The 24,931-nt window shown below is 39.6% G+C and overlaps 3 protein-coding genes and 1 pseudogene across 10 annotated transcripts in view; 3 read left to right on the top strand and 1 right to left on the bottom strand.

The window, feature by feature from the left end:
• The window catches only part of ext1c (exostoses (multiple) 1c), a 100,020-nt gene extending 90,815 nt beyond the window's left edge, over window positions 1–9,205 (bottom strand). The window contains exons 1-2 of one of the 5 annotated variants that reach the window (XM_074612529.1): window positions 9,113–9,205; window positions 3,428–3,516 (exon numbers count right to left, since the gene is read on the bottom strand). The gene's annotated coding sequence lies outside the window, so the exon portion shown is untranslated. The other 4 variants (XM_074612527.1, XM_074612528.1, XM_074612526.1 and 1 more) reach the window with 4 other exon arrangements.
• Window positions 4,209–6,062, top strand: LOC141754919 (putative thiopurine S-methyltransferase; annotated as a pseudogene).
• On the top strand, window positions 7,469–11,159 carry LOC141753890 (putative thiopurine S-methyltransferase). Of its 3 annotated transcripts, none has more exons than XM_074612534.1 (9): window positions 7,469–7,731; window positions 9,196–9,321; window positions 9,578–9,670; window positions 9,794–9,926; window positions 10,132–10,184; window positions 10,277–10,351; window positions 10,549–10,634; window positions 10,806–10,850; window positions 10,939–11,159. In XM_074612534.1, exons 1-9 carry the CDS (start codon window positions 7,571–7,573, stop codon window positions 11,058–11,060), a joined length of 894 nt encoding a protein of 297 aa, XP_074468635.1. In that variant the 5' UTR covers window positions 7,469–7,570; the 3' UTR covers window positions 11,061–11,159. The 3 variants fall into 3 exon arrangements, with proteins under 3 accessions (XP_074468635.1, XP_074468636.1, XP_074468637.1); XM_074612535.1 differs by having other exon boundaries at window positions 7,471–7,731; window positions 9,199–9,321; XM_074612536.1 differs by lacking the exon at window positions 7,469–7,731 and adding an exon at window positions 8,835–8,860.
• A 1,491-nt stretch (window positions 11,160–12,650) lies between these two features.
• ppp1r36 (protein phosphatase 1 regulatory subunit 36) lies at window positions 12,651–23,754 on the top strand. 2 transcript variants are annotated; one of them, XM_074612532.1, is made up of 11 exons: window positions 12,651–12,781; window positions 13,043–13,107; window positions 14,769–14,852; window positions 15,057–15,193; window positions 15,533–15,602; window positions 16,562–16,660; window positions 16,847–16,972; window positions 17,956–17,998; window positions 18,639–18,868; window positions 22,277–22,477; window positions 23,471–23,754. In XM_074612532.1, exons 1-11 carry the CDS (start codon window positions 12,752–12,754, stop codon window positions 23,745–23,747), a joined length of 1,362 nt encoding a protein of 453 aa, XP_074468633.1. In that variant the 5' UTR covers window positions 12,651–12,751; the 3' UTR covers window positions 23,748–23,754. The 2 variants fall into 2 exon arrangements, with proteins under 2 accessions (XP_074468633.1, XP_074468634.1); XM_074612533.1 differs by lacking the exons at window positions 12,651–12,781; window positions 13,043–13,107 and adding an exon at window positions 13,176–13,312.
• Window positions 23,755–24,931: the final 1,177 nt, after the last annotated feature.

Here is a 24,931-nt window from a genome sequence, read left to right as displayed (position 1 = left end):
CACCATCCTTGAGTAAGGATGATGCACCCCTACTCAAGTAGTTTTTTTGATGACTACTTTTATTTCTACTTGCATACTTGTTTTTGCAAAGTAAAAGTACTTTAGTACAGTTTTTGGCTACTCTACTCCACCACTGGAAAGGACATAGATAATGCATAATTATCTACAACAGCATTAGAATTACAGTTAATCATTTTGGATGCATCAGTCATACAGTGACACAGCTACAGTATCGGCAGCCTATCCAGCCTTCCTGTCACAGGATGACACAGAGATATCAAGACTGAAAAAGTCTGATCGATGCATCCCTACTCAAGTAGTTATTTTGACGATTACTTTTACTTCTACTTGCATACTTGTTTTTGCAATGTAAAAGTACTTTAGTACAGTTTTTGGCTACTCTCCTCCACCACTGGAAAGGACCCAGATAATGCATGATTATCTACAATAGCATTAGAATTACAGTTAATAATTTGGGTCCATAAATGCATCAGTCATACAGTGACACAGCTACAGTATTTGAACGCCTATCCAGCCTACCTGTCACAGGATGACACAGAGATCCGTTGCAGGTGGAGGCAGCAGGTTCATCCAGTTCTGAGCCCCCTGAAGCAGAATCACTACAGTTGCGCACTGAACTGTTGAGCGTGCTGCTCTATAGAGGCGCTGCTACAGCTCAGAACACCAACTACTTCTCCTTTATTATCCAGCATGCACCTCTCTCTCATTCAGACAACCGTGGACCCACATCATCATCACCCCCTGCTGCTACAACAAACAGCAGCAGCCACCTGGAGTTACAGAAACACGCTGCTGCTGTCAAATACTGTATAGGCTGAAGACTGGTATAGCCTCATGATAATAATAATCCAGGGGTGAATTAAAGTGTTGCACTTCCAGTGAGTGCAGGTTATTATAGTGACCTTCTGGCACTATTCCATCTCCATACACAATCGCAACAAAAGGTCTTCCTGTTGTCGTTGTAAGATCTGCTCAGATCTCAGAATCTGAGCGGTGACAAACGTGCGCTGCTGCTGAGCGCAACACAAACACTATAATATGAGGAGCTGAGAGCAGGTCAGGATGTCTTATAAGGTGGGAAAAAACGCACTTTACGCAAAAGTGATCTTTACAATCGTAACCTGTGCTGCCACCGTGCATGGGGACAATTAAGCACTATACGTTGGATTTTTTATGAGCATGATCTTGCAATTGTGATTGATGCCTTTTAAACCAGAGATTAAAAAAAAAACAATGAGCTATTACTCTGAATATACAGAAATGTAATGTATAATTTCAGCAGACACATCGGTGTGCACCACAATGAACATCTAAACATAGACAGCAGAAATCACCCAGTCCGATCCCCGCTGAGAGCTCGCTCTTACCGGGTGGAGAACCAGGCTTCTTCTTCTCCTCTCCTCTCTGGTAGTTTTTCCTTTTCACGCCACGGCCGGGCATTTGCGAATCAATTCCTTGTGCAAAGCGCAGGTCTCCTCCGTCGGGATGTGAATGATGAATGTGCGTGTTAAATTGTCAATTTTTTCCATATCCACAACAGTCCACACACAAGACGACGACCCGCCTCCGGGCTGCTTTGATTGGTCCAGAGGCTCCTCGACGTCGTCTTCGTCTCGCGCCGTAAAGGAAAACACACACATCTGGATGCGACCCCCTCGCGCGCACAACAACTGGAGCGCCTTTGGAAACACCGAATTACGCACAGGAACTGAAGCGACGTGGAGGGGCGTTGCATTTCTTCCTTGGCCCTTTAAATGGAGGCTACTGTGTTCATTGTGGCTGGAGAGATAGCAATCTTGTCACCTTTGCGGAAACTATGGTTTCAAATGCATCAGTGTAAATAAACACTGGGCCATCATCAGTGACGGCCGGTGGAAATGTTTCATTGGTGGGGCTGTGCCATAATAAAAATTATACAAATTGTCAATATTTGTGTGTTTTAAATATGGAATGCACCCAGTAATATGTGTCATTTGATTGTAATGTGATTATATTTTGTATTAATAATCTGAATCTGTAAAGTAACTAAAGTTGTCAGATAAATGTAGTGGAGTAGAAGTAGAAAGTAGCAGAACATGGAAATACTCAAGTAAAGTAGAAGTACCTTAAAATTGTATTTTAGTTACATTCCACCACTGAGTACATTTTATACTGTTGTGTTTTTTAAAAGCATTATTTACTCTTCCTGTTGGAATAAAATAATTGTTAATTATTTAACTGCAAAGTAGTAATGTGTGTTTGATACCTTCATTTTTTTGTATTAAATCATACCGGGTGATTGCTTAAATTGCCACTGATGTGCAGGCCCAAAGACCCAATTCGATGTTAAGAATCAATGTTGTTTTGAAATACACCACTAGCAGCAGTATCTTTATTATAGCCCAATGCTTTATATATTGTGTTGATGTAGCGAGGGTCTTCCTAATGGTATGTATGACTGCCTAATTAGCACGGATGTGTACGTTTAATGGGGTACAACATGATATCACTGGAAACAGAGCTGAGAGTGACTGAGTGCCTTTATACTGGACTTCCACAGTGAAACTGAGCATTTGTGCAACTCTTGCGCCACCCTGTGTCCGGATTAAAAGACATCTTGTGTACTTTTTCTTTCCTTCACGTTGTCTTCTTGTTTTGGAAGAATATCTTATGTGTGGATTTGTCTCCTGGCTCAGTCACAGCGCTGAACTGAATCAAGTGTGGCGACAGACAGAGGCAGAGGCAGAGGCCTGGCAAGCGAGACTAATCACTGAGCAACAGTAGAGGCTCTCTGAGGATTAGTGACAGCTGTCACAGTCTGAGTGAGGTTCCATTATAGAGAAGAGGGAAAGAAAGGAAAGAAGACTGCATCAAGAATCAAAACGCCATAATTGTTAATAAATAAATCGTATTAAAACCTAATTTAAATGAGGACTGCCTACATATTATTATTATTATCATTATTATTATAAGTATTATTATTATTATTATTAGCATTGTGAATATTGGCATTTGTGTCATTGTCAAATAAATTAGTCCAACTTGCACTAGCTTCTAATTACAGCACTAAAACAATAGGCTACCATTCGCCACCATACCTAAGGAAACCCCTGGTGTTAAGGAAAACCGTGAGTTGCGGTTGAAAGCTCCAGAAGAAATCTATCAAGGTCAGTGGACCTTGATAGATTACAGGATGTGTGTTTCTATGTGTGCGTGGCGGTTCAGAGTAAACTAATTCTATAGCAAACTAGAATGGCACTCGGAGAGCGCAGACCTCCGCCAAGCTGCCCGAGTACAATTGCCCCCCCTCTCCGTGCAGCTTGCGCAATCATCCACGTGTATTTTTGTTTATGTTGAGATCAGCTGTGCGTAGCAGAGCATCATAAAACACTTCATTCAAACTGGACAGAAACAAAGTAAAACTCACCTAAACCGTCGTCGTTACTCTTTCCAACAATCACCAAGTGTGCTTTGGTCGAACTCAACTGTAATTTCCCTCTCTCTCTGTCCCTCTCTCTGCAGGCAGAAGGAAAGAGGCAGGGTGACACGTCAGGAACGCGTCATCAGTTACACTGCGCATGTCTTAAAGCCTGTGGTGTTAATGCGAAGGCTGAGCGGAGTTATAAAAAAAAAATCCCGAAGCCGGATCATGATCCAGATCGCCACCAAAATCAAATGGATTGTTCATTGTGCCACACCCCACCCCTCCAAAATTTCATTCAAATCCAATTGTGAACTTTTGGAGTAATCCTCCAAACGGACAAACCAACAAACCAATGCCGATGAAAACATAACCTCCTTCATAGGCCTTCGGCCTTGGCGGAGGTAATGAAGAGAAAAAACCTTTATTACAATCTCACAGCTGCTCAAGCAGATGTGTAATGAAAGGTTGCAGGATTTTCTTTTTTTAATAAATACAGTTCCCAAGGTCAAGAATTAACTCTAAAGCTCAAATCAGGTCACTATGCTCCAGAACAAACTGCTTTGAAGTCCAGTTAAATTTGCTCCAGTGAGTGAATAAGATGATTCTACATCGATTAGACTATTCGTTTTGCAAATTATGCTTTTTTTCTTGAAGGATTTGATTAGTTATAATAGTTTTCACACGTGCATTCACCGTGCAGCTGTTACGTATGTGTTTATGTGCAGGAACGTGTGACTGTGTGAATCATGTGCACACTCACCACTGTCTCCAGCCACATATATAAATGCTGTTCACTCCATTCTGTGCTTTCTCTCTGCCTCTCTGCTCCGTGTTATCCTCCAGTAGTCGGGGTCAGGCAAACCTAACCAGCATGCTGGCACCGCAGGCGGATCGGGTCATGGCTCTTGGAGAATGGGAGGAACGCTGGCAGGAGGACAGAATTGCTTTCCCCGAGTCTGGTGTAAACAAGTAAAGGCCCCACTTTTATCTGCCTCCTTGGTGGGATAAGGGAAAACAAATGTCTTCTAAATGCATGTGTGATTTTACAAGATTAATTAACTGTGAATGCACATTACCACTTCAGTGATCCCATTAAAATATCAGAGAAGACGCCTTGTGAACACACATAATGATTATCAACTAGGCTAATTCAGTCCAAACATCGCCACCGTATTCTTTTTCTTTTATGTCTGAGTGTTTTTAATAGAGTTAAGAAGTGAGTGATGAAGTAAACCTAACTATTGAAAATCCATACACAGTAATGTCTGATGTTTTCCTGTTAATAGCAGTTGTTGTTGTTTTTTTGACAGGATGCTGGAGAGCAACATTGATAAAGTTCTTTCTGAGCGGACAGGAAGTCGCTTCTTCTTGCCTCTCTGTTGGAAAGCTGTAGATATGAAGTGGTATGAAAATGCATGCTATATCCAATGAGATTTCCACAGATATGGACAAAATTGCTAATCCACGCTGTCTTTGTTCCACAGAGCTCAGAGAGAAATATCTCTCTATATCAATGTGACCTGTACAACTTCTCCAGGTTAGTAAACTGTACATGTTTGTATCCCTTTTTAAAGATGTTGAATTACTTGCACAAGAAAATGTTTAACACAGACTTCTCTAGCGTCCATCAACCCAAGAGACAGAGAACAGTAAGACGAGGTTGAACCCTCCATTGATATTTGATATTCTTTTTTAAGATTGAACAACATAGCAGATGGAGTTTTATTTTAAAATATTTTGCTCATCATTTGAAAAATATATGACACTAATCACCCTAAAATTTAATTTAAACCTAAAAGGTATAATTAACATGATTCTAGATATATAGCACAGTTTTATAACATGCTGGAATAAAAACATATGCTCCATGTTGTCATCATCAATTAAAACCTCTTGAAACTGTTTAAATGTATAATTTAAATAATTCTATGAAAATTACATTTGGCAATTTATTAGAGATAGCACAGTTTGGTAACATGTTGGATTAAAACCATACATATGCTCCATGTTGTCTGACTACATTCTCTCTCACAACACCACAGGTATGCTGCTCTCATTATTTCTCTGATGGCCAAAGACTGCAGATACCTTTTGGACACTTTGTTGTACAATCCTGAACTATATAAAGGTAACTGTCCACATTGTGTCTAAAACATCAGGCACTGTATAGAGAGTCATACACATCCCTGGTCTTAAAACAAACATTTATTTTGCAGTTTAAAATGTCTGGAAGGGGTCAGTGTGTTTGTATGAGTTTTGGAAATATAAAATATATTTGTGACTGTATTTGTCTTTCAGGTCCTCCCTTTTCAGTGCCTGAAGAGCAAGTAAACAGCCTGTTTGGTGAGTGTTGGTAAGAGCAATCATGGCTGAGTGTGTATCAGTTCTATCATGAAACTATAAAATAAACCACAAAATATGAACAGCACTATGGTACTGTAGAAAATGATACTTGGCTACAACTACAGAGGCTGCAGAGATTAAATTGCATTTCTTTAAGGTGCATTTCTTTTCCTCAGGGAACAGCTGTGATATGGAACTGCTGCCGTCCCTGGATACCCTGGGAGACAGACAGCGAGGCTTGGGGTTGGACTACCGTACTGAAAATGTACACCTCATCACTCCAAAGAGCATTTAAAAACTAACTTGCAAGTTTAGAGAGCTTAGAAAAGCAGATCTTTGGCATTTAATTGCAAACACTGGTCCTTTTTTTTTAATGCTTAGACATCTTTTTGTTACAGTTCCATTTTGGGGGAGGAAATGAAAGTGCATGGAAATGAAATGTCTAGAGAAATGTTTTAAATTTGTGTATTTTCATAAAAACTCTAAGAACTGTAACATATTAAGTTTTAAATGCCTGACAAAATAAAACTTGTTTTGTCACAAGACGTCCGTGGCCTTGCTGAAACCAGTTGGGTAGCTCTAACCTAATGCTCAAAAATCGTCATTGTTTTGAAGTCCAGTTGAATTTGGACATGCTCAAGTGGGTGAATAAGATGATTATACATTGATTACATTATTATTTATATAGCAAATTATGCTTTTTTTGGAGGATTTGATTAGGAATTGTGTAACTAGGAGAACAATATAAACAAATATAAGCTATAGTCTTTGTTAATTATAACCAACCAAGTAAGTGGCAAAGTGAAATGATAATTAGGCCACTAGGGGTGATCTAGTCAAGCCAAAACCCAGAACGGATGCAGTGTGCAGATCTGTTATGTATAGGGCTATCACAATGTGGAACAAGTTGCCAAATATGATCACTGAAGTTTTAAAAAATTACTAAAAAAATCACATTACATCAAAATTACCCTGGTGGCCGACCGGAACAAACATGAGGGATTGCAGCTTGATTTTGTTTGATTGTAGTTTTTTTATTATTGTTATTTATTATTTAATATTTTTATTATTATTTTCTGCAGTTTTGTTTTTGTGTTTTTCTTCTTTTCTCTTCTTTTCTCTTCTTTTTATTATATTTGTCTTGAACATGTTTTTATTGTGTTACTTTAAAATGTGTTATATGTATTGTTGTTATGTTTTTGTTGTGTGTGGACCCCAGGACGAGTAGCTGCTACCCTGGTGGCAGCTAATGGGGATCCGAATAAAGAATAAGAATAAGAATTACAGCCTTGTGTGGAAAAGGTTATTCACTGATCTAGTCTGAAATTAAATTAGTTTTAGCCTATAATTTTGTTTGGAAAAGGACCCCTTCACGGACCATTGCTTATTCCCACAGAGAACAACATAGCAGATAAAAGGAAGCATAATATGCTTTTATAATATATTATATTCAGCAATAGGGAACAATATTGTCTTTAATGGTAATCAGTCAGTGTGCTCATATACAATCATCGTTAGGCTCAGGGGAAAGCATTTAAACCTGATGTAATGTTGTTAAATTGGATGGTGGTATGTCCCTTATTTCCCATGTACATGAATGCAGCATCAAGCTCCTCCTAAACCAGAAGTAAACCCAGGAGAATTTTGTAATTTTAATCCCTGAGTTTTGCCTGTCAGGCAGTGCTTTCTCAAACGACCTGGCATTGTCAAACCAAGCAGTGAGACAAATGCATTGCCTGACAGACCTCACTCTGAACAGTAAAATACCCTCACATATAAGCGTGTATTGATTGGAATAGTTACATGATCAACGCTGTGTGTGTCGGCTGTGTGTGTGCTGCTGAACAAACATTAATCTGTCTTCATTCAGAAAAGGTACGCACCTGGTTACAACTGTCAAACATGCAGGATTCAGGTTATCTTTTACAGGTACTGTGGTTGGTTTTATGCCAGGCTGCTGCTAGGTAAGCGTTTACTAGTGTGACATTGTTATGTGTTACAAATATAAAAGTTTCTGCTCATAATCTGGCATATTTAATTGATGTTATTCTGCATATCATAGCAGTAAACTCATTTATTTACATGACTTCTCCTGTTATGCAAGCTTGGCCATTTCCTCCTGACGTAAGAGTTTGGTTACTCACGTGACTAACAGTTTTATTTTTCTAGAAGCTGGACCAGTTATTTATTTATTTATTTTTTATTTGCACATATATAAAACTGCACAAAATCCAGTCAATGAAAAAAAAAAAAAAAAATGTGTCAGCTTTGTCAGTTATTCCTGATATATATATATAAGCCTAATTATACAGGCTAAATAAATGTAACTACTGTTTTGCAATGTGTTTGCACATTAGAGGGCACGGATTACTCTGCATAAGTGCAAATGTCCCCACTGTGGGACTAATAAAGGAATATTTTATTTTACGTGACCTTTCACCTCATTCCTGTGACTGACTGCTCTGTCTACAGCTGATTCTTCTGTAATGATCAACCAGTAGCGTTTTGGGCCAATATGAATCCTGGTTGTGTAATCCTGCAAGCTTGTTAACTGCTTTCTAAAGCCTTGTTTTATTTCCCAATTTTCACACATGCATTCATCATGCAGCTGTTTCGTATGTGTTTATGTGCAGTAGGGTGACCAGGTGTCCCACTTTACGAGGGACTGCACAGCATTTTTATCCCAGTTTGTTGTTGTTGTCCCACATATTTAGACAATGTCCCACATTTTCATTGGGTCTAGTTTTCAAGAGTCAAACCACTGCAGGACAGATGTTTTTCTAAAATCTGGCTTTTATCCAATGGCTGTGAAGACAGCAGAGAAGGCTGTCATCAAAGGGCTGTGAACACGTGGGTTAAGTGCAAATTGACCGGTCACCGTCTTTGCTATGCTATACTGGAGAAAATTGCGAGTCACCGCAAAGTCACAAACTATGTAGATTTAGGCCGAAGATGATGGAAACTACCACAAAGAAATGCAACTACAACAAAGACTACTTATAAGTCGGTGAAACCGGTGGAAGGCGATTCTCAGAGTTTTTTTGCAAAATGTGCCAGTTATTTTTCAATACGACATGAAGCGATGCACTACATGTAACTCTTGCAAGAAAAAATGTGGTTCAAAAAGAGATCAATGGATGCATTCAGGCAAAGCATAGAGATGTTACGAGGTAAGGGGTAGAATAGAAATGTTTATTTTTTAAGTTAGACATTATATCAAACTTTTAGACTACCTCTCAGCCTTGTCCCACACAAACATACTCTTTGCCCCACATTTGATTTGTTGGGATCTGGTCACCCTAATGTGCAGGAGCGTGTGACTGTGTGAATCATGTGCACACTCACCACTGTCTCCGGCCACATATATAAATGCTGTTCTCTCCATTCTGTGCTTTCTCTCTGTCTCTCTGCTCCGTGTTATCCTCCAGTAGTCGGGGTCAGGCAAACCTAACCAGCATGCTGGCACCGCAGGCGGATCGGGTCATGGCTCTTGGAGAATGGGAGGAACGCTGGCAGGAGGACAGAACTGGTTTCCATCAGCCTGATGTACACAAGTAAAAGCCCCACTTTTATCTGCCTCCTTGGTGGGATAAGGGAAAACAAAAGTATCAGAGAAGATGCCTTGTGAACACACATAAGGACTATCAATTAGGCTAATTCAGTCCAAACACTGCCACCCCTTCATGTTTTTTTATAGGTTTAAGAAGTTTAAAATGAGTAATGACGTAAACTCAACTATTAAAAATAAATACACAGGAATGTCTGATGTTTTGCTGTTAATAGTCGTTGTTTGTTTTTGTTTTTTGACAGGATGCTTGAGAGCAACATTGATAAAGTTCTTTCTGGACGGACAGGAGTTCGCTTCTTCTTCCCTCTCTGTGGGAAAGCTGTAGATATGAAGTGGTATGAAATTGCATGTTATATCCAATATGGGAAGATCCAATTTGTAACGTACATTTTCAGTAATAATTTCTGCTAATATCTGCTCAGCGCGCCCCTAAATTCCTTCTACTTTGTGAATCCCAGGCTAGCAGACATGGGCCATTCAGTGGTTGGGGTGGAGATATCTGAAAAGGCTATAAAACAGTTCTTTGCGGAGAACAACATGACCTACAGCGAGGAGCCTGTCGCTGCCATACCTGGAGCAAAGGTTTACAAGGTAGGAGCTTAATTATTAATAATTTGGATCACAATTTCTAAGAAAAACAGTATTACTGTGGAACTTTGTAAGGGAGGAAATGGGCTTCATTACAGCTCTGCAAAGACGAGGACCCACATGTAGGAACAGTAGCTGGAAAAAACATGTTGTATTTATTACACAGATATGGACAAAATTGTTAATCCATGCCGTCTTTGTTCCACAGAGCTCAGAGGGAAATATCTCTCTATATCAATGTGACCTGTACAACTTCTCCAGGTTAGTAAACTGTACATGTTTTTATCCCTTTTTTAAAAGATGTTGAATTACTTGCACAGGTATTTGTTTAACACAAACTTTACATTTCACAGTGCCATTGAGGGTCAGTTCGGGGCAATTTGGGACAGGGGCTCTCTAGTGGCCATCAACCCAAGAGACAGAGAAAAGTAAGATGAGGTTTATTTTAAAACATAATCATCATCAATTAAAACCTCTTGAAACTATTTAAATGTATAATTTACATAATTCTATGAAATTAAAATCAGGCAGTTTATTAGAGATAGCACAGTTTCATAACATGTTGGATTAAAACCATATATATGCTCCATATTGTCTTACCACATTCTCTCTCACAACACCACAGGTATGCTGCTCTCATTATTTCTCTGATGGCCAAAGACTGCAGATACCTTTTGGCCACTTTGTTGTACAATCCTGAACTATATAAAGGTAACTGTCCACATTGTGTCTAAAACATCAGGCACTGTATAGAGAGTCATACACATCCCTGGTCTTAAAACAAAATAAAATATTCATATAATCTGCAGTTTAAAATGTCTGTATGGGGTCAGTGTGTTTGATGAAAAATTAAATATATGTGTGACTGTATTTGTCTTTCAGGTCCTCCCTTTTTAGTGCCTGATGAGCAAGTAAACAGCCTGTTTGGTGAGTGATATTAAGAACAACCATGGCAGAGTGTGTATCTGTATGATCATAAAACTATAAATTAACCACCATATCACAATTTCCTTAGGGAACAGCTGTGATATGGAAATGCTGCAGCCGCATGATGCCCTGGGAGACAGACAGCGAGCCTGGGGGCTGGACTACCTGACTGAAAATATACACCTCCTCACTCCAAAGAGCAAAGTTTAGACCACAGTTTTAAACTCATGTATTTTCATAAAGCCTTCAAGAACTGTAACATATAGAGTTTTGAATGCCTGACCAAATAAAACTTATTTTGTAACAAGATGTCCATGGCCTTATTGAAACCATCTGGGTAGCTGTTGTGTATTATTGACAAGATTAACAATTACTTTATATATTAATATACCTTTAAAAAAATAATTGAAAAACATATATAAGCTACTGTATACAGTAGTTTCAGGGTATTAAGATATGATATATACAATTTAATATATAGATAAGTGGCATTAATTGAGTCCAGTGTTTTGGTTTGGGAATATGCTGGTATGGATATGGTGTAAAAGCAGGTTAATAATGTATAAAGATATCACAATCTGTGAAATTATCCTTACTCCAAACAGTACAAGTTTATCTAAAAAGTCTTTGAAGAAAGTTCTCATTCTCAGATATTTCATTGCAGGTGCAGTCCTAAAACAGATTAACTAAAGCTTCACCTTAAGCATGTGAAGTATGAAAGTCCAGTTCAGACAAAAACATTTTATATTAACACTTCATGACTAAACTGTTATAAAACTCCAGTAACATGAAGTCATTTTGGGATCTGGGAGGCACAGTGCTGCATACTGTAAAAACACTGTCAATGCCAATTACACATATAGAGTATATGAAAATCCATTGTATTCAACCATGTTTTACAGCTGGGATTACTGAGAACCCCTGTCAATTCAATTTGCTTTATTGATCATGACTGTCAGGTGAACAATATTGCCAAAGCGTCAATTCAATAATAAATAAAAATAAAAAAGAACAAATTAGAAACAAAAACATATATATACAATTCATTGAGCAAATTACAATATATAGATATTTAAAAAGAACATGCATGTAAATGGAAGAAAACAATAAAGAAGTAATTAATGTTTGTTGTGTCAATAAAACAAACAAACAAATAAAAAACAATTAATAACAATATATTGCAATATCAAAGGATAAATGTTAAAAAAAACATGAGAGAGGTAGATAGATAGATAGATAGATAGATAGATAGATAGATAGATAGATAGTAACTTTATTGATCCTGAGGGAAATTCAAGTTTCCAGCATCACAGTTCCATAGTGCAAAACATGTTAGTAAAAAGGCAGTAAAAAAGTTAGAAGTGCAAAGTACAAAGTACAAAAAAATATAACAGATATAAAAATACAAGGAGATGAAGAAAACTGTTAAAACTGAACATAGTGCAGGGCAACAGCTGTTATACAGGACTATTAAAAAAGTGAATATAATGCAGAAGAGACTGTTAAAAATGAGTATAGTGCAGGGTAACTCCAGTAGCTTAGTCTATGAAAAAGCACTGTGTGCATTATTATCTGTCCTGCAGACCGTCCTCCTAAGTAAATAAAAGGCAGACTGTGAGTTACATCTATTATGTGTTGTTGTGGTTTTACATGCATGCCACTGACACCCTCGAATGGTTAAAGTTGAGAAAGGTTATCGTATCTCGCGAGAGTTTTTACAAGTTTTTCTATAGTTTTTGCAAGTTTTCGCAATTTGTAGGTTACCTTCTAGACACCACCCTACGTTAGAGGGGGCCCCTCCCTCACCATTGACTGTTGCCTGGCAACAGTGCTAACTAACATTAACCAACTGCACGGAGGAAGAAGTTCGAGTCAACCTGGAGAAAGTTTTGATCACAACAATGCCGAAATATCCCGAGGAGCTGAGAAACGTAAGTTACCACATTGATACGGACGAACTTTAAACGTTTTTAAAGACGTTGTGTGACAAAAACAAAACGTTTGATACCGTTATAAGTTAGTTACTGTTAACTACTCTTTGACTAGCTAACCTACTACCGGTGCTTGTGCTGCAATATCTAACTTAAATATAACTTAGTAACGTCAATGGTCAATATTTACAGTTCATGTTAATGTTACACATTTAAAGGTGTGTCTGACATTAAAGGTAATAACGTAAGGTTACCTTTCAGGTGAGTGTGCCGCCTCCAGACCGCTGGGTGTGGAGGGATGAGACTCGGACACTGGAGTTGATCAGGTGAGAGCAGCTGGGTCTAATTAACATACTAATACCAGCTCGCATACTGCACGTGCTAACAGCCTCGAGACAAAGGGGAGACACCACAGGTGAATAGGGTTAAAAAACAACAACATGAAACTTCCCCAGTTGATTACTTAGATTAATGCAATTCATTTTTGTATTACACGTTTTATGAAATATTATGGTTAATTATGCATATGAGGTAAATATGTGCTAATTTGCATACATTTCCACAACAGAAATGTAAACGTGATAAAGCCATGCTCAAAATTCTTCTTTCTTTTTTTTATATATTAGGGTCAAAGGTTTTTAAATATGGTTTATCTTATTAAATATGTGCTAATTTGCATATATTTCCACAACAGAAATGTAAACATTTGATAAAGCCAGGCTCAAAACTCTTGTTTTATTTTTTTTTTACATATTAGGGTCAAAGTTTTTTACAGAGTAAATTTTGGATATCTCTTTTCATCACTCCATGAAACAGAAAATACAGTCAACAGCCATAAAAAACTCCATTTCTGACATGTTTTTAGGAATAAAATGTTCTATAAATGAGGCTATGAATGATACATGAACAAACCCCTCTGTAAAAACCTTCAGAATATAGATAGGAATGAAACTGGAGAGTTGAGTGCATGTAAGTGCTACTGAAGTGGAGGTTTAAAGAAAAAAAACTCATTTTGAGAGAACAGCCTTTAAAGATATGGATTGTAAAATTCCATACATTTTGCAAGACGCTACAGGTTAATATCGCCAAGAAACTTCCCCAGTTGATTATTTACATTAAGGCAATTCTTTTTTGTAATTCTTTTCCTGAATTGTGTGGTTAAATATGCAAATGAGGCATTATCTTATTAAATATGTACTAATCTGCTCACATTTCCAGAACAGAAATCTGAATATTGGATAAAGCCAGGCTCAAAATTATTGTTTCATTTTGTTGACATATTAGTCAAAGGCTTTTATAGAGGAGATTTTGGATATCTCTTTTTATCACTCCATAAATCAGAAAATACCATCAACAACCATAAAAATACAGCCATGTTTTTTGGAATAAAATATTGTATAAATCAATGAATGATATATAAAAACAGAAAACTGAAAACAGAAAATACTGTGCACAGCCATAGAAAATCCATTTCTAACATGTTTTTAGGGATAAAATGTTCTATAAATGAGGCTATGAATGATATATGAACAAACCCATCTGTAAAAACCTTTAGAATATAGATAGGAATGAAACTGGAAGGTTTGGTGTATGTAAGTGCTACTGAAGTGGAGATTTATGGCTCACAGTCTGAGAAAAAACACATTTTGAGAAAACAGTACACAGTAGACACTACAGGTGAATATCACCATGAAACTTTCCCAGTTGATTACTGATATTAAGACAATTGTTTTTTGTATAACAAGTTTTCTGAAATGTTATATTTAAATATGCAAATAAGGCATTATCTAATGCTAACTTTTGGTGAATTTAGGAGAAATCAACAGAGGTGAGGAAGTGTAGTAAAATAAACAGCAACTAGTCTGAAAGAAGACATGTTATGGAAGCAAAATCTCAAAATTTGATCAGTGCATGGAAAACAATGTTTTTGCCTGCGTTGTCCTGACATAATATATGATATAGCTAAAACATCTTCAATCTCTTTTAGTTCTGGTCCAACAGAGGAGGGCGTTTTGAGGAAAAGGAGTCAAATCAATGTCAATTTCAGCGATCTTCAGCAGCGATCAGAGTGGTAGGCTGACTCAACAAGCAACTAAATACTGTATATGCCCAAGTTATTCAACTGTGTTTATGATTATATGAAAAGCAGAAGAAACATAGCCCTATGATGACCCATCTTTTTTTGTAATTGCACACAATGTTTTGCTCCTCACATTCACAGACCAATCTGCCCTGTAGGTCCACCTCCTTTCTACAGTCTATGCTTATTCCTCAGGTTGGCTGAGATCTCCACATCGAACCATAGAGGGCGCCAAAGCATCAGAAAGAGCCTGAGCCCTGCTCATCTGCATGCTTACAGGTCCTTCGTATTGAAGAATCAAGGGGGCCGCATCACCACTGATGATGTTAAACGCAAGTGTCAATATGTTGTTTGACTCATAACTATAATACTCAGTTACTCCTCTCTGTCTCCTGGAAGAGCATTGGTTATTGCTGAACAGATGCAGATTTGCATTTGTGATTACTTGCTCCATTACTTCAGAGTTTGCACTGGTATCCATAGATTGCCCCCCAAAAAAGATTGAGGTGTTGGGCAACCAAATTACGACCACTATTTCTTAGTGATTGTTTTTCCAAAATGATATCATATCAAATCATATTATAACAAGCATTTTGCCAAAGAATGACATATTTCTATGCCCAGTGAGTGCTAGATGACCTTTGACCCTGTTCTTACTCTCTGTGTTGTAGAGGTGGCTGTCAGTTTGCTTCAGGAGAATTACTCGCTTCCCATTCCCTTCTGCTTCTTGGCTGTATTGAAGTAAGGAAGACAAAGAAATGGGCTGCGGTCGAAAAGTCTTTTTTGCCGAGGAAGGTTCCTAACGGAGTGAAATGACCCGGAAGTATCTAATGATAAGACTTAAACTTAAAGACTTAAACTTAAAGAGCTGGTCGAATTCTCTAAGGCCCAATTCCAAACCACCCCCTACGCCCTCTCCCTACCCACTTTTTCTTTTTTCTTATGATTTGTCTATATATATATAATTCTGACTAGTCATAATTCCAGTTCAAGATATCTACAATGTATTTCTGACTAGTTAAAACTTAATTCAAGATATCTAAAAAGGACAACGTAGATATATTGAATTGAGGGGAATTAAAGATATCTTGGACTGGAATTCTGACCTGTCAGAATTAAATTGTAGATATCTGAAACTGGAATTACGGTTAGTCATAATTCAGTTGCGGATATCCGTAATTCACATTGCGGATATCTGCAACTAAATTGTAGATATCTGTGATGAGAAACCCCATACACATGAATGGCAAAAGTAGTTTGAATTGTACTAGTTGAAATAGAATTACAGATCTCTTGAATTACAGCTTTGACTGGGCAAATGACGATGCAGATATCAGTAATGAATATCCAGTCTAGCTAATAAATGTTAAAACGGCTTGCCATAGAACACGGCAGACCCGCATCACTAACATCCGCCGCCGTCGCATCATCATTACGGAGCCTAGTGAAGTGCAATCGGATTTTCCTAACACCACGGTTGTCTTTTCCCAAGTCCTTATGAATTCTCCTTCACATCTTTCCATGACCTCATGATGTTTTCCATTGAGGTCAAGGAAAAGTGGTTAGGAAAAGACATTAGGATGCAATTGTTTTACTTTCCGACCGCAGCCACGATTTTATATACGCACACGGTTTCCACTGTTGTACACTGTATGACTAGAGATGTCCTACACTGATGCTAATTGCTCGTCTGTGTCCAGGAGTAAAGAGCTTGATGAAGTCCTGGCTGCCCTTCTCCTTTACCTGTCTTTTTTCTTTGAACACAATTCTCTGGAGAAATCATCTAAGTCTTTCATGGCGTAAGTATGCTAAGAATGAAAGAGTGTTGTCTATAGTGCCATTTTAATGTTGTGGTATGTTTTTATATCACAGATCCACCAATGTCTGTGACCTCTATTTCTTTATATGTTTTTCTTCTTCCAATCCCCTATGGTCTCTTCTCTGTCCTGTATTTTTACACCCTCACTCCCTTCCTAACCTGCCAGTGTAGACCTCTTCACCGAGCACAAGATGAAGGCAGAGACTTTGGCCAAAAAGGAGATAGTACAAAAGAAGCTGGCTGTCCGCTACTTCAGCCTAATCATGGACCTGGACACACCATCATATCACAAGTGAGTATTTGTTCAGTTTCAGAACAGGTGGTAGACGGAGGAAGTACTATTCCCTCTGCTATGTTTTCACTCGGTTGTATATTTACCAGAATGGAGATGACATTTATGCTGAAAATCACAAATACGGGCAGGATTTATATCAATTAGATTAGGTTCATTTGGGGAAATCTTTATGATATGTATGCTTTGAAGGGATCATCTGAATGGGATAAGGCACAAAAGCCATCACCAACACTCAGCTGTCATTCTAGCCCAAAGTAAGATCTGCGAGGAACCACCTCATACATTTTATTTACGTTGTGTAGATAAAGTGTATTTTCATTAATAGCACAAATATTCATATATATGTATATATATTTGCATATAGCAAGCATATTTGTCCACTCCCATGTTGATAAGAGTATTAAATACTTGACAAATCTCCCTTTAAGGTAGATTTTGAACAGATAAAAAATGTGCTATTCATTTGCGATTAATCTGCATTAACTATGGACAATCATGGGATTAAATATTTGAATCGATTGACAGCCCTAATATATATGTATATAACACTAATACAGTTGAGAGACGGTAAGAAAAAGAGGTAGCTTAACTTAATTGAACTGAACAGCAAACAAGTCTCACACTCGACTCCCTCATTAGTTTTGGAGCTTTACTATCCAATGCTTTTTATGACTCTTATTTAGTTTCTTGATTAAGTTACTCATATTTGATCAAGCGTGTGCATGGTTTCTTGTACACTTCTAGTTGTGCAGTTGTATCTCAGGTCTGACATTTAAGTGTTGTTCTTTGTTCTCATGTTTCTCTTGAAAAAGTTTTGCTCTCAATAAAGTTATTGAAATATAGTTATCTGCTAGAAATATAGTAATGCAACAAACAGATTCTTGACCAAAATGTTAGACCCTAGTGCTAAAATGATCATATCATGCATGAATAGAAGCCAACCAGTTTGTCACAACAAGCTCTTATGTGTGTTTTTCCAGGGGCTGGATGTCGTCAAACAGCACAAAATGGCTGCTGCATGCGGTAGGCGCCATAAGAATCCTACAATGTGCTGCAAACGTACTAATCACCTTAAATGCAAATGGGCCGCTCCAATTAATCCACTTAGCATTCCTCTCATTTTTTAGAAAACTTTTTGACTCATAACTGACCTGAAATGTCTTCCCTTGCAAAAGCAGCATGTTGAAACATCCGAAACTATATTGCCTCATCCGAAGCCTTCAACTGGTCAGAGTGAAGTGAAGGCCGGTTCACCATCTGTGAATACAGACGGCAGCGAGCAGAACAGAACGACATTGAGTGCTGGTTATGCCTGGTGGCCGTAATGAATTAGTTAGTGAGAGGAGATGTTGACTCAACACAGGTGCTTTGCTTGGACAGGCTCTCCCCAGTATTTAGCCAGGTGGGTGGACAGGGAGGGAAATATCACGCTAACAGCAGCAGCTTATTGCCTGCTCTGTATGTGACCTTTTTATGAGGACAGAAATAGCTGTAGTGACCTTTTTAAAAACACGGAAGAGTAAGTGGCCGTGAGAAAGAAAGCATGTTGAATATCTATTCAATTTATCCTTGAACCAAACTAGCTATTGCATTAAGGAAAGAATTGATTTGAGTATAAAGAACTCTGAGTGACACTTCACTATTTTTTGCCCTCCATTTCTAGTGCTTGTACAGCTTCTTCTGTTTTGTGGCCTGGGTGACGTTTGGCAGGAAGGACCTGAGGGACATCCAAGAGGAGGTGGGGCGTCTTTTGTACTCTGACACCTTCAACACGGCAGTGAGGAATAGGACTGAGAGAGACTCAGGAATGGCCTTCGCCAGCGTTAATGGTTCAGTGAAGACGGGAGAAGCTGACCCCAAGGAGACGGGATGTAGTGGCGCATTCAAGCACAGGTAAGTTAAAGCGGAGTAAAGGTTGGGTTGAGGACAGGTGGCATACAGTGGTCTTTTTTTTGTTGTTGCTAAAAAACAGCTGCCTGGCTGCTGCCGAAAACATTTCTGATGAGAGTGGTGAACCAAAACAGTAAAGTTGAAGGCCTGACAACCAAAACAAAAAGCTAAACAAAATCATAAAGCTCCGTAGACTGAAGAGTCAGGTAATAATTCTCTGTGGGTTCATCGTTACCAGCGACAACTTTGATATACACTGAACAAAAACATAAACACTTCTTGCTCCCATTTTCATAGCTTATCTCTCAAATGTTGTTCACAAATTTGTTAAGATCCATGTAAAGCCAAGTTCACACAACACGACTTTCAAAATGGTCAGATCGCTGTACTGTTCACACTACACAACTTGCTGTCTTGTAATCGGGAGGCTTTAAGTCGTTGTGGTTTTCACACTACATGACTGACCGGAGACAGGAGGTCGCACACTACAGATCACACAGATCTTTCACCAGGAGGAATTCCCGATGAGGTCTCCAACTATGTTTTGTCACAAAAACACACAAGAAATACACGGTAAATGATGTGATACCATATGCAAGTCACATTTCTGATGTTGTTGTTGGCACGTGTGTTCACAAAATATCCTGTTTCCACTGGTTTCCACACTCTTTTTTTTAATTTATTCCCCTACTGTAGGTGCAACAACAACTTTGCTCTGTGTTGCATATGCAACACATACAGTAAAGTTCCCATTGTTACAGGTGAGCCCTCCTCCCACAGGTTTTCCCTCAACCCGTGTCTCACGCTCTCATTGGCTGTAGCTCGTGGCCGGAGTCTCCGACAGGTCCAGATATTTAGCATGCTGGATATCTGGAATGTGTCTGCGAGGCATCGGCGAGCCTCTCGGTTCATGTCTTTGAACAGTTCACACATGGTGTTCCAGCGCCAGTGTGCGAGCAGGGAGCCAACGGCGATTTGCCTCTGATCAGGGGCTTTTGTGTTAAAGTCGTGTAGTGTGAACTAGGCATTAGTGAGCACTTCTCCTTTGCCAAGATAATCCATCCACCTGACAGGTGTGGCATATCGAGATGCTCATTAAACAGCGTGATTGTTACACAGGTGTGCCTCAGGCTGGTCTCAATAAAAGGCCACTCTAAAATGTGCAGTTTTATCACACAACACAATGCCACAGATGTCACAGGTCTTGAGGGAGCCATTGGCATGCTGACTGCAGGAATGTCCACCAGAGCTGTTGCCCGTGAATTGAATGTTCATTTTACTACTATGAGCCGTCTCCAGTGTCGTTTACGAGAATTTGGCCGTACATCCAACCGGCCTCACAACCGCAGACCACGTGTAACCACAAGGGCCGTCGCAGTAATCGCAATATTGCAATACCGCGATATTGATAAGCAAACCGCAGGGGATGGCAAGCAACTGCCATAACCTCTATTTTCTTTTTTTAATTCTTTGCAATGGGAGCGCCTCATTTTTACACTTTGCTTCAAACGGCAGCAGCGTGATGAGGTGTTGAGCGTCTATTCTGCGCTGAGCGCTGCATGTACTGTATGGTGTTTTTTTCTGGTCGCCAACAGTTGAAAAATGTCCACCTCACGGTAAAACTCCACTATGACCAACCATCATATCCTCAACACATGTAGCTACAAGTGCTGAACAACAACAACAATGGAGGAGAGATGAATACACATAGACCCACGGGTCTGTCCTCTCTCCCTACATGCTTCAGCCTTTCCTTTATCAAGCGCATGTACTCTACCTTGTGCTGACAATTTGATATTCCGTATCATAGCAACCAGACACAACCAAAGCCCCTCAGCTGGACAAAACGCTGCATCTCATTGCCCTCCTGTGTTCTGCATTGAACAATAAACAAGTATTCATCCATCCATTATCTGTAACCGCTTATCTTATTCAGGGTCATGGGGGGGGCTGGAGCCAATCCCAGCTGATATTGGCCGAAAGCGGGGTACACCCTGGACAGGTCGCCAGACAGACAACCACTCACGCTCACATTCACACCTACGGGCAATTTAGAGTCAACAGTTAACCAAACCTGCATGTCTTTGGACTGTGGGAGGAAGCCGTTATCATTATCACTGCAGGGGAAATTCCTTTACCACGACAACCCTAGTAACCATGCCAACGCAGGTCTTCCACATCTGGCTTCTTCACCTGCAAGGTCGTCTGAGAACAGCCACCTGTACAGCTGAACAGTTGGTTTGCACAACCAAAGACTTTCTGCATACAGAAAGCAGAAACCATCTCGGGGAATCTGTGTGCTCGTCGTCCCCACCGGGGTCTTGACCTGACCGCAGTGCGCCGTCTTAACCGACTTGAGTGGTACCTTCAATAGCATCTGGCACATCCAGTTGATATGCCACACCTGTCAGGTGGATGGCTTTTTTTGGCAAAGGACAAGTGCTCACTAACACAGATTTTTAGCAAATTTGTGAACAAAATTTGAGAGAAATAAGAATTGTGCGCAAAGAAAAAAAATATTGATTAAAGACTCTTTAACTAATATGATCTATTGTCTAACCATCCATATGTTCCACCAGTCTGACCCTGATTCGACATTTTATAGCGTAAATAAGTGAATGGCTCCGGCAGTAAAGTTGTCTGTTTGACGGATGTCGTGTCAGACCTCTAACTGGAATATGATGATTGATGTAGACAGATTCACAGCTCTGTCCGATAGGAGGGACTGTCTGACAGCCTGTTTTTTATGTTGCTTTGCTGTGTCTGACACGAGATTGGCAGTTGTGTAAGCTGTCAGAGGCCCGGTGCTCTTTCCTGCTGTCAGGTCCAAACAATCAAAAAGCTGAGCTTGAAGCTCGCTCCCCTCCTGAGGGTGGATGCACACAACATGATTTGGAGGAACGTCAACACGGCTTCCAGCTGCCTCGCAGACATTGAAAAGATAATAAAAAACATTACACTGTATATTTTTTTTGTATTTGCACCTGGATATTGAGAATTTCGCTACCACAGCAGCTTCCCTGATTAATTAGTTCGGGTTTTGTTTAACTTTCCACCATGAGTACTCTACAGGAAGTATGTATGACACAATGGAACACGTGAGGAATGTCTCCTTTTTAAAATGCTTATACAGCTGCTGTCTGTGCATGGATGAACTACTATGAAGACTGATCTTTTATAATATTTGGATTAATTAACGGTTTAAAAGATGTACAGTGAAAGTTCACAAGTGTTTTCTCTTATTTTATACAACCTATCGAGTGAGTATTAGAGAGAAATTGGAGCTGTCATGTCATCCATCTTTATATACATCTTTTTTTACATTAGCATGTTTCTCTTTGGGTGTTAATATACAATAAATTCATGCATTTTTTTTCGCCCCGCTCTGTGATCTGACTTTTTCCCCCCCAGAACGTCCCACAGGCGTCCAGCTCTCAGCAGCATAGTTAATCAGCGATCCCCACTGATGGTATGTCTGCTGCCCTCGCCCAAAGAACGGTCACCCCATCTGTACCTCGGCAGCCGGGCCGGGAGGCAGAGCCCGCCGCAGGCCAAGCACTGTGACACCAAGGCCCTGGCGGAGGAGCTGAACCAGCAGCTGGCCAATGTCAGGTGGTGTAAAACATCACACAATATGTCACATATTACACTCAGGAGGATGGGATTTGTTTCCTTACTGCCATATAACGGTTACTGCCGTGTGTACAATGATGTCAGAGACATAAAGTGACTTGTGACCACTAGGGTCCCAGAAATATTCCTAAAAAAACTCACGGAAACACACCACTGATGAACTATTAGCTAACTTGTTAGCAAATAGTTATCTACTTAGTCATCCAGCATACAGAGCCACATGAGGATGCAATTGGTGTCGTGTTTTTGGCAATTTAGTTCTGGTTTGGTTCACCAACTCCCAACGCCGAATTCCCACCAGAGCAGCGGCGAAGTGCAGCCTGCGGCGAGCTGCTATGCAATGTCTATAAAAAGGTGCCGCAGCCACTCCTGAGCTCAGCGAGCTGCGGCCGTTTGATTCTGCGGCGAAGTGCGGCCAAATAAAAGTTGGTATAAGTTTAACTTTTAGCAGCGGAGTACGGCCAGAGAGTACCCGCAGCCATTCAGTAAACAAAGTCATGTGACTCCTGTGACATGTTGACCTAAAGAATTTCTTCCCGCCTGACACACATGGTGTTCAGAAAAGTGTAATTATTGGGCGGCGAGCCACACTTCACATAAGAAACACTTCTTTTTTCTCCTGCTTATTTGTTTCAGCTTCTTAGAAATTGGTAAATAGTATGAAAAATGTAACACTATTGTCATTATGTGAAGTAATATCCACTCTCTCCATGACTCTATTATCAGTGTTCCCCGGGGGTCATATTGTGCTTCTTTAAATCTAGTTTGAACCGAATAATCTCAGATTTCATACGTAATTAATGGGAATCTTTATTGCCATCTAACCAGATCTTTAATCAACTGAAACAGTGGAATGATTCATAGACTAATACTTTCCACATATTTAGTGATATTGTGTTTATTTCATGTGTGGGTTTTTGTGCCAAGATACCATAGAAAAAATTACATGTCTTTCTTTCTTTCTTAAATCAGCGTTGGGATTCTTGGCAAGTCGTATAGACATTTCATCCGCAGTACCCTGATACCCTACAGAGAACAGACAAACAACAGAGATGAGGACGACGACCTTGAACCAGAGAGTGATGGTAATAACGACAGCGAGGATCCTCCTGGCGTCCACATTCAACAAGGTAGCAGGTCGTCCTTCACGGGACCCAAGTCCAGAAGCCTCACCAGATACGGCAGCACCACCCACGCAAACACTGGAAACTCTGCAGCTACCGTTGAGGCAGTGATCTCAGATAAATGAATGATGTGTATTGGTGAAAGTGGCAGAATGTTTTGAGTGTGCATTTTCATTGGCATAATTGCATGCGCACAGTGGTCTCCCAAATGCATTCCTCAGCACAGCCCACAGGGTCAACAACAGAGAAGAAAGACTCAGACAGGAGCTCCAGTTTTTTTTTCTGCTCATGTGTGGCTCATTTTCAGAAAGCACCTCCCTGGACTGTCTCACACACACACACAAACACACACACACACCATATTTGTTGGGATTTGCTTATGAATTTAAATGAGTTTCTTATTTCTCAGCTGTTGGTACTGCTGAATAAAATATAATGAAATCCATAACAACTTTGACAACTCTGCGCTTCCTATAGAGTCTGAAGTACATTCAATTCACATGTGAAAATGAAGGAAGTCCAGCACATTGTTTGCACAATTCAGGTTGGATAATATATATTTGGGAAATTAAATTGTACAGTCTCTACAGAGTTTATTTGTCCTCCTGATCAGCGTTCACCTTTTTTTTTTATTTATAGATTATTGAAGGTTCTTCTTCAGACCAGAGACATTCTGTGTCCTTGTGCTGCCTCACAACAGGTTGACAGTAACATGACACACACACACACACACTCGAACACACACACCACTCTCTGGTCAGGCTTGGTAGCAGAAGGGGCTTTGCCTTCGCCCTAATTGGCTGTGTAATCTGGGACACCAGGAGTAGAGTTAAGCCCTCTGAGGAGGAGGAGAAGGAGGCCTGGGAATCTTGCGATTAGAGTGGGGGATGGGTCACAAGATATATTCTAAGTTAGTTTCAAAAAGTGCTATTGGTTTGAATTGACACAGTTCCACACCCAAAACTGTTAAATCAAGCACTCCCTTGTTGTGTCCAAGTCTTTCTGGTATCACTGGGTTACTACCTTAAAGAAATAGCTCAATGTTTCGGGAAATATTCACATTTGTTTTCCTTGCTGAGAATTAGGTGAGAAAATCTAAACCCAGGAGTCTGTATGATAAACATATAGCTGTGGCTGATTAGTATAGTGTAGCATAAAGACTGGAAAAAGCTAGTCTGGCTTTGTCCAAAGAAGGGCTGTCAATCAATCAATTAACAACACAAAACAATGACACATAATGCCCAGAAACAACAGGCAACAACAGCTGTCAGTGTGTCAGTGTGCTGACTTGACTATGACTTGCCCCAAA

Source organism: Sebastes fasciatus, chromosome 17, assembly GCF_043250625.1.
Source record: "Sebastes fasciatus isolate fSebFas1 chromosome 17, fSebFas1.pri, whole genome shotgun sequence".
Taxonomy (NCBI): domain Eukaryota; kingdom Metazoa; phylum Chordata; class Actinopteri; order Perciformes; family Sebastidae; genus Sebastes; species Sebastes fasciatus.
This window is presented reverse-complemented; position numbering and strand designations above follow the sequence as displayed.

Bases quoted from the DNA above. Each gene is read 5' to 3' on its own strand.
- LOC141753890 (XM_074612534.1), top strand. From the start codon at position 7,571: ATGATCAACGCTGTGTGTGTCGGCTGTGTGTGTGCTGCTGAACAAACA. The intron at 10,352-10,548 runs GTAAGATGAGGT...ACAACACCACAG, and splicing joins AACCCAAGAGACAGAGAAAA to GTATGCTGCTCTCATTATTT. The intron at 10,851-10,938 runs GTGAGTGATATT...CAATTTCCTTAG, and splicing joins GCAAGTAAACAGCCTGTTTG to GGAACAGCTGTGATATGGAA.
- ppp1r36 (XM_074612532.1), top strand. From the start codon at position 12,752: ATGCCGAAATATCCCGAGGAGCTGAGAAAC. The intron at 12,782-13,042 runs GTAAGTTACCAC...GTTACCTTTCAG, and splicing joins ATCCCGAGGAGCTGAGAAAC to GTGAGTGTGCCGCCTCCAGA. The intron at 13,108-14,768 runs GTGAGAGCAGCT...AATCTCTTTTAG, and splicing joins CGGACACTGGAGTTGATCAG to TTCTGGTCCAACAGAGGAGG.